The sequence below is a fragment of the Arachis hypogaea genome, chromosome 3 (assembly GCF_003086295.3).
Source record: "Arachis hypogaea cultivar Tifrunner chromosome 3, arahy.Tifrunner.gnm2.J5K5, whole genome shotgun sequence".
Classification (NCBI taxonomy): domain Eukaryota; kingdom Viridiplantae; phylum Streptophyta; class Magnoliopsida; order Fabales; family Fabaceae; genus Arachis; species Arachis hypogaea.
Genome location: NC_092038.1, coordinates 3,410,646 through 3,421,105, shown reverse-complemented (window position 1 = coordinate 3,421,105; position 10,460 = coordinate 3,410,646). Strand labels below are relative to the sequence as shown.

Genomic DNA, 10,460 nt, shown 5'->3' with positions numbered 1-10,460 from the left:
AGATATTGAACAAATCTACCGTGTACTTGTTCAGCCAAATGCCATCATCATACATAGTTATATACCTTGCACGCACTCTTCTTGACTTTGTAAATTAAACTTTGATGTTGAAATATAAAAAATATTAACATCTGCAGTGTTAGGTGACATTTTAAATCATTATTAGGGCAGTTTTTTAATCCATTTCATGTAATCTATCTCTAAGCTGCCATTGAATGCTAACACTATATAAAGGATGAATTACAATCCTTACTTTGCCAAGCAAGAAGAAAAGACTACAAGTGTTCAAAGTTATAAACACACAAGAGATTAAGAGAAGATAGATGGAAACCTCAATGAGGCCAAGGCATTGGCCTCAACTCATCATGTATGCATTAGCATTTTGTCTGATTGCTATTAACAACGTTGCTGCCATTGATGAAGGGAAGCAACCACCATACTACTTTTATCCCCATCCAACTCCGCCATATCATGATGAAGAACATCCACCTCCCTATTACTACAAACCGCCACCATTTCATTACAAATTCCCACCTTCTTTACCTCCTTATGGCCACAAATCTCCACCTCCATCTCCCTATCTTTATAACTCTCCACCGCCTCCTCCGTATGTCTACAACTCTCCACCCCCGCCATCTCCATCACCACCACCACCATATGTTTATAAGTCTCCACCTCCTCCGTCTCCATCATCACCTCCTCCATATATATACAAGTCTCCACCTCCACCATCTCCCTCACCACCTCCACCATATATTTATAAGTCTCCACCTCCGCCTTCACCATCACCACCACCTCCATATGTATACAAGTCTCCTCCACCACCATCTCCTTCGCCTCCTCCACCATATATTTACAAGTCTCCACCTCCACCTTCTCCTTCGCCTCCACCTCCCTATATATACAAGTCACCGCCTCCGCCATCACCTTCACCACCTCCTCCATACATATATAAATCTCCACCTCCACCTTCTCCATCACCTCCTCCACCATATGTTTACAAGTCACCGCCACCACCATCATATTCACCACCTCCTCATTATATATACAAATCCCCACCCCCACCGTCTCCATCACCTCCGCCATATCATCCCTACCTCTATAACTCACCCCCACCGCCGGTGTACGGATAATTAAGCTTGGACTAAGTACAATTTATTTTTTTCTTTTTCCTTTTAAAAGTTTTACTACTAGCATTGTGCTATTCAATACAGATGATTGTTGAAGTTTGTAATCGAGCATGGATAAATAATAGAGAGTCCACAACTAAGTACTCCACACTATGAATGTGGACTATGTTGTGTCACTATATGTGTGTGTACCACTATCCTTTCAATTAATTAATTCAGATATTCGTTTTGATTTCATGTATCAAATTTTCATATACTATCTACGGCTATATTATACATACAAGCCTTTTTTATTTACAAGTCTTATAAATTGGGCCAAATCCAACAAAACACACGCATATTTTATTCCTCCACTCGAATGTAAAGACACGCGCGTCAGTAAAACGTTTTCAAAACGTACTACTCACCATTATGAATCGCTCTTCCTCTATTACGTACATATATAGTAGATACTGTTAAAAACAAGAGACTAAACTGGAGAAAAGATTTATATATTATTTAATGTATTCAAGTTATCTCAAACGATACAATATAGAAGGGTATTTATATGAGTTAAGAGAATCGTAATAATAAAGACGTAATATTCTATAATAAATATTCAGATATACTAAATAATTCTAATTGATCCTAATTATATTCTAACAGATACAATAATTAATAGATTAAAATAAAAATACTAAGTTATTCTTGATTACAAAACCTAAGAATTTTTTTTCTGCAGATAAATTATTGTTATACGTTTTTGATATTATGATTTTTGTACTTAAGGCACATATTCTATAAATAAATAGTATATTCTTGAAGAAAAATAACTCTTTAAAACGATACGATTCTTCGCAGAGATAAAACTTTTCAAAAATAATGTAATCTTTAGGCATAATTATTCATAGATTTTTAAAATCTATCTCAAATTTATCATCATTGTACAAATATATAATGCAGGCTCATGTCCTTACATATAGTTTGGGGTTTAAAATTAATGTGGTCACTCTACCTTACGGTTATAGAAAAAATGACAAAGTGATTCTTGATTTTTTAGTCTGTAAATGTTTAAGTCCCTAAAAATTTAAAAATATATTTAAATTTCTGACTTTTTCAAAATTTAAACATATTAGATTCCTGAGTTTAATTTGTCCAATTTTAAAATTTTTCTCACGTGTGCATCTGTATCAACCAGATCAGTACAGCGAGAGTCACATTTGATTTTTCTATTGAGTCTGACAGACCTAAATGAACATGAGAGATCGATAAGTCCAAATTTTGAAAAGATCAAGAACTTAAATGAACATGAGAAATCGATAAGTCCATATTTTAAAAAATAAAGAATTAAATGTATTTTCAAATTCTAAAAAACTTAAATATCTGCATATCAAAAGGTTAAAAGACATATTTGTCATTTTTCTTAAATTATAATTAGGAAATTAGGTAGAAAAATCTCTGGAGTTCTTTTGACTCATAAATAAATGGCAGTGAATTATATGGGGTAGAAGTAGTGACTGTCTTTCTATATGTGTAAAAATGTAGTGTTTACTCTTTTATTATGCCCAGTGTATATGAGAGAGAACTTCACTTTACCATAAATGTTCAGATGTAACAGTGGCCTTTACTATTTTCATCACTTGAAGAATTAGTAACATTTTTAAATTGAATTAAATTTAGGTGGGTTAATTAAAGTGAGAGAATAAGAGGACAATAGACTTTAGCGAGTTGAATTTTTTTTAGATTGATTATTGTGGTGAATAAAATATGGGTCAATAAAAATGACTCCAAATAATTTCAGATTATGACTTTTTATTTTGTTTTTTTTATTATTTATTATATTACTGAGATCTGAGTCATTTAACAGCGAAATTTTGTATAAAATACGAAAGATCTATAGTTAAAATCGAATTGTAACTCTAGAAACAATACTTTGAAAAAGTCTAATTACTGTTATGTATCTTCATGCGAAAAAATGTTTATACCAATTATCTTTATAATGAATTGTTTGATATATTCCATTCAAATTACATATTATGATTGTTAAATTGGTATATTAAAATTTTGATATCATTATATTTTAACGAGATATATAAGTATTTAACAAAGCATCTTTTTTATATATGCTCAATTAATAGTAGAAATTCATTTAACTTCTTTTACAACTTTTTTAAAAAAATATTACGGTCATATTATTATTATTATTATTATTATTATTATTATTATTATTAAATGTCATTGTGTCACGTTAATAAAATTAGTACATATAAAAATAATATACTACAAAAACATCCCGCATGTATCAGGATATGAAATATTTCAGTATTTTTAATTATTAATTTCAATCATAAAATTAATTTTAATAATTGTTAATTTTAATTATAATATATTTTTAATTAAAATCAATAATTAAAAATAAAGAAACACAAAAAAAATCATAGTACATGCATGTGAATGCTTCTTATTATACCATGTGACATGTATTGTAAATCTTAGTCCACGTGCAATAGAGTATATGATTTCCTATTCATATTTCAAACTTTATAAAGTGAATGCAGGTAAGATGCTGTTTTTCATGACTTCATTTGCTATCCATTCTTTCTTCATAACTATTAGTGCTATAAAAAAAATATGATAGCATAAATCAGTTGAATAATGAGTTTAAAATTTAAATAATTGTTATTATGGAAAAATCAAAAAAGAAAATATTTGGATTCATATTAATTATTCACACAATAATATAATGATTAAGCGTCAAAATAAGAAAGAACTATGAAATAAGAATAGGAATATTTTTGTTTATTTCTATACCAATAACCAATCTAAAAAAAAGTCCAATTCACCTAAGTTTATTATTCTTATCCTCTCACTTTAATTAACCCACCTAAATTTAATTAAATTTAAAAATGTTACTATTTACTAATCCTTCAAGTAGTGAGAACATTCAATTTCATTATTGCATCTGAACATTTACGTAAGGTGTCATTTTTAGTTTTTTCTCATATACACTTAGCATAATAAAAAAATAGACACTGCATTTCTATATATGTAGAAAGACAATCACTCTACACCACAAAATTTACCATAAATGACACTAACTTTGTTGTGCATAATTTGGCAATCATATTTATGAATTTAATTTTAATATATTATCAGTATAAAATTATTTTACATATGTATCTATATGTATCTAATTATATAACGTTATATTTAAAAAATTAATTATTTTTTATATTAATTATGTAAATAGTCATTCAAAAGAGTAATTATGATTATATAATTGTGTATTTTACATTATTAATACATTAAAATTAAATTCTATATTTATAATTCGACAATTACAATTTATAAATAAAAAAAGTAGTTAAAATATATGTTAAAACTCTCAATATAATTGCACTGTGATTCCTATATATAAGGATGGCAACGCCACTTAAATTCGCGGGTATCCACCCTCTATCTGTTTTGCGCAAATTTTTAGCGAGACGAATTTTTGAGCAGGATAGGACAGGACCAGGTTTAGGTAATATGTCTAATATATAATAAAATAATATATAATATGTCTAATATATGTAAAATAATTAATAATATCATATCATATTAAAAATTTTACTTTAATTTATATTACGTATGAGATGATGGTTATATAAATTTTAAAATGTAATTTTATTTATTATTTTTAATAATTATAGAAATAGTCGAACAGGTAAGGATTAGGCAAGTACCCACAAAAATAGATTAAGGTTTAATTTTTTACTACCCACAAACAGAAGCGAAACGAATTCTATGCAAATTAATTATAGAGAACGGAATTGAATAAAACAAAAACTAATCCACACCTATCGTTCTGTTGCCATCTCTATCTACACATGCTCATTAATATTTCAAAAAATTAGTTAAAGATTAATTGAGAAGAGCAACACGTACATTTGACGGTTGTCATCACTAAAATAGTTGTTACATATAATTCGAAAATTGAATTATACCACATAACGGTCAAATCATCAGATGATAGTTTATTAAGTAAATAATTAAGTTAGTCTCCAAAAAATTACTTATTTTTTAAATTATTTTTTTAATTTTTTTAATTAAATTCGTCATTCAAAAATTTTAAATTAGTGTTCTTCCGTCACTTTTATTATTATTGGTATCAGAGTTTATTAATATAATACGTTAAGTAATTAATATCACAACACACATTTAGTAGTCTTAATAGACTATTAACATAATTAATTTATAAAATTAGATCAAATAATTTTTAAATTAAGAAATTCTAATACCTCAAGTTCTCTCCTCAATTAGGTTTTGATTTGATCTAATTTTATAAATTTATTATATTAATAGTCAATTAAGATTCTTAGGTATATGTTGTAGTGTCATTTAAACATAGCACATTAATAAATTTTGACATCATTGATAAAAAAAAAGTGAAAAAAGAACTAATATAACTAATTTAAAATTTTTAAAAGAGAATTTTGATTAAAAAATCTTTTGAACATCAATTTAAAAATTAAATTTTTTTTAAGAATTAATTTGATTATTAACTTATAATTTATATAAGATAAATAAATAAAAGGTAAAAGACATCTAAACACTTATAACAACACTTTAAAATTAGATTTTATTGAATCCTTAGTTAGTTTGAGTTTCAGAATGCTTTTTATAGGTATCACACTCGTCTAATATTCTATATCTCATATGAAAAAAAAAAAAAAAACAGAACGACATCCCCCTTAAAATAACAAGACATACCTAAGACAAATTATCTACACAAGAACAAAAAATACAAAAGGTGTTACTATTTTGTGTTCCACTCATGAATCTAAATATCACAAACCGCTAAGTCCATCAAAAAGAATAGAGTAGCGTTTGTCAATAGAGTAATGTTAGTGAATTAACTTTTTTTAATTAACATCAACTAACTTTTTAAAATTATTTTTTTATTTTAAATTTTAAATTTTAAACTATAAAATTCTAAATTTAAATTTTAAATTATAAATCTTAAAGCTAATTGGTTAATACTAACAAATTAAAAATGAATTCTTTATTTATACTTTTTCTTATCTCATTTTCTCCCTAAAATTATCAAAAAGGTTAAATTTAAAATTAGATTTACAAATTATTTACATATATCACCAATTAAAAGTTGTCTAGTATAAATAAATTTGAACTATTTTTAATTTATTATATAAATAACATTTCAATAAATAATTAAGCGTAACTGCAAATATTAAATTTAGCTAATCCAATATAGATTAATATTTTTTAAAATAAAAAATAATAAAATAAAATAATAAATACCTAATTGGCTAATTACCTTTAAATCAAAATAATAAAAACTCATGCATTATAAAAATTATAAGCTCGATAGTTGTTGAAGTCTCCTTTTTCTCATCTTATCAAAAAAAAAAAAAAAAAAATAGAAAATCTTTTTTCATCACATAAATATCGCCCATATCTGAAAGTTAAATTTAAATTGATAACAAAGATTGTTAGAAGGTCTAACTAATTTTGGCAAATAATTATTTAATGTTAAAATATAATTATTTATATATTTTTATTTATTAATTTACGTTTTAAAAGAATAATTTTATGATATAATATTAAAACTTTAATTATTTAAAAAAGTAAAGTTTAATTTTATTAATTAAAAAAAACAGCATAAAACATTAGAAATATAACAATATTTATATATCTTCTCCAATCAACGTATCAAATTTTTTATTTTCTATTCGTTTTTGCACACATATGCACGTACATTAGTGTAATTTGAACACGTTACACATAATTTATGTATACACATGACGAAATATTATACATGAATAATTATAATCCGCATTCTTTACATCTTTATATTTGTTACTATACTATGATAAATTCATACATATTGATATAATATAAACATAAACAAATAACAAAAAGACACGTGAATTATATTATCTATATTAATATTTACTTTTTAAAAAAAAAATATATATATATATATAATATCAATAAATTTATTAAAATATTCTTATAATTTAGTAAAACAAAAAAAATTATTTAATTTTAAAAAGAATCTAAACATTCTTTTTTTATATCGAACCAAAATTACTTATTTAAATTAATTAAATTTTAAAATTCAACTAAATTTAGTTTTATAATAATTTTAAAATAACACAAAACACTTTTAATTATCCATCAACACTAAAAAAATTGTTCAATCTTATTGATGCTCTCTCATAAATTGATGAACCCTAGTCTCTCGTACATTCATACTAAAACAATACACATCTAAAACACGAGTAAACACTTAATATGATCATTGTCCGTTTTTATGAAGGACAAAATGATTCCTGTCTAAAAAAAAGGGACACTTTGACCCTCGATCTTTTTATTTTGAGACAATACGATTCCTCTGCTAAGAAATTTATTTAAATAATAATAGAAATTAGTTTTGTGGGAATTTTATTTGTATTTTGTAGGATTTTAAACCTTCACAAAATTATTTTCAATAATATAGGTAATTACTACCCCTACCTTTTTCATCATCATTATTATCGCTCATACTTCTATTATTTTTATTGATTTATCATCATCATTATCTCCTCTACCATCATCATTACTAATACCAATATTATCAACATTAAAGTTTTTTTTTTATTTCTTATTTGATGTTATTTTTTCTTTTAAAAAGTATTTGTACTACAATTATTACTTTTTTGTGGCATCATTTTCATTGATAGTTTTTCTTCACTTAACCACTATTGGTGAATGAATTTTTTAAAAACAAACTTATTAATAGTTTGCGGAGATTTAAAACCCCTACAAAATACAAATAAATACCCCCACAAAATCAATTTTTATTATTATTTAAATAATTTTTTAAATAGAGGGATCGTATTGTTCCAAAATAAAAAAGTTGAGGGTCGAAGTGTCCTTTTTTTTGGACATGGATCGTTTTGTCTTTCGTGAAAATGGAGAAGTCAATAGACCCATGCTTGGCCAGATTATTTTTACCAATCCTGACAAGTGCCAATTTCTCAATCGGTTATCAAATCTTACTCTTTTTCTTTTAGTTTACAAGAAATTTCTTAAACAATTTTGCATATATTCATTGCTCAAAGCTACTTCTTTTAGTAATTTAATTTAGATCCTAGATTTTGTCAATTTTCTAAGGTTAGAGTAGGATAAAGTTGAAGACTTCATAATTTTTAACAGGTGATACTAGGTAGTCAAAAAATAATTATAATATAAAAATATTATATAAAAAATTTTATTCTTTTGATAAGTAAATGATATATATTTTTTTATTATTTATTTTTTTTTATCACTTATCACCTACTATTTTGCTGCATGTTTAGAGTTATTAATGTTCTTTTCAAAATTAATTTCAAATTCTTCCAAATCAAATCCCTAACATCTCTCAATCACATTCTTATCCATTAAAATGCAATAATTCTCTATAAAAATATAGAAATTAAATTAAAAAGGTTTAACAACTTCTAGTATACAACTTATATTTTACATATAGACGATTAAAAAATAAAAAATAAAAAATAAAATATAAACAAAAATTAAAAAATAATTTTTTAAAAATAGTTATTAACTCGTCATATTAAAATCAATAAATAAGCATACATATGAACATTAAATAAAAATATTAAAATAATTAAAATCATGGTCTATTAGTGCACATATAAGATAATTTGAAAAATATAATAAGATGTATAGTTTAAAATTTGATAATATTAATTATAAAAATTTATTAATTATAAACATTATAGGTATGAAATTATAAATATTATAAATACAAATTATGAATGTTATTAACATGAAATTATGGATGTTATGTGTATGAATTTATAGATATTATGTGTAAATTTATCAATTGACTAAATTAATTTAAGAATTTGATATTTTTTTAAATTCAATTATGATAAAATTTAAAAAACATCTATGTTAACTTTATATTTACATATGCAATAACTAAAAAATGATATGTGTATAGATGTAATATCTAATAAACATGAATTTAATTTTTAGATGTTAGTTGTATGTAATTATGGATGTTATATATATATGTATGAATGTTATGTGTATGAACTTAGTTAGTATACAATATAATTATAAAGGTCGAATTCAAATGTCATATTATTTGTAAAATTTCTCGACTTATACACCATTCACTTGCAATGGTATTATAGTCATGATTTTTGAATGATCATAATTAAATTCATGAAAAGTATATATTACAAAGAATCAAGTGCAAGTAAATACCTTAATGAAAACAAAGAATTAATCATTTTTTCGTATTTCCATTGATTGATATTAAATGCCTTAAGGGAAACAAAGAATCAAGTGTAATTAACTCAATTAATGTATATTATCATTACCGTCCATTCTTATTATTATTATTATTACTAATATTTAATGTATTCTTAAATATAAAAGTTAAATTATAAAAGGAATATTAAATATTGATTACAAGAATGCCTACTAGTAAGGAATATAATATTATAATTAATATCATTAATAAGTAGAATTGATAAAGATATAATAAGTAAAATGATAAGAGAGTGAAATAAAAAAAATAAAATTGTTATTAAGTGATATAAATAAAGTAAATTATAAAAATTTTTAGCTAATTATGGCTGAAAATTTTTTGTTACCAAACTTTTTCCTTCTTAACCCATAACTAGTATTTTCAATTCAATCATTCCTAAAATGCATCATTTTTTGGATTAGTTTGTTGAATTTCTTTTGAATTTTCGTTGTGATCATGTTTTAGATTATGGGCTCCCATATATCCTCTTGAATCTTTTGGGAAGTTGTCAAGCTGGGCTGAAGGGATACAAGGTTATTGTTCTTGATGTCCCCTTGTTGTTTGAGGCTAAGATGGACAAGTTCACAAAGCCAATTATAGTTGTGTGGATTGATCTTGAAACACAGAGAAAGAGACTCATGGGGAGAGACAAATAAAATGAAGAGGATGCTAGGAACAGGATTAATCCTCAAATGGCCACTTGATGTGAAGAGAAATAAAGCAGATATAGTGACAAATAACACTGGATCACTTGATGACTTGAATGAACAGTTTCAGAAGGTTCTAATTGAAGTGTCAAAACCCTTGAGATGAACTCAATTTTAGCTTTGGAGGAATGGAGCCTTGGTCATACGTGCTTCACTCACTTCGGTGTTGCTTTGTGTATAAAAACTGTAGAGAAAATGAAAAATTAAGCATGTCTTGTCAAAATATACAAAGGTGAATATAGCTCACATCTTATACTTTGTCTGACTGATATGAAGAAAGGTTTTATTCTCATTGTACAAAGTGTTGTATTATTTGTAATTTAAGATGTACAACGTAAT

The 10,460-nt window shown here is 25.0% G+C and overlaps 1 protein-coding gene across 1 annotated transcript; it reads left to right on the top strand.

The window, feature by feature from the left end:
- The first annotated feature begins 243 nt into the window (after nt 1–243).
- Nucleotides 244–1,367, top strand: LOC112788838 (uncharacterized). Its single transcript, XM_025830472.3, has one exon. The coding sequence runs from the start codon at nt 324–326 to the stop codon at nt 1,131–1,133; it is 810 nt and encodes a 269-aa protein (XP_025686257.1). The 5' UTR covers nt 244–323; the 3' UTR covers nt 1,134–1,367.
- The last annotated feature ends 9,093 nt before the right edge of the window (nt 1,368–10,460 follow it).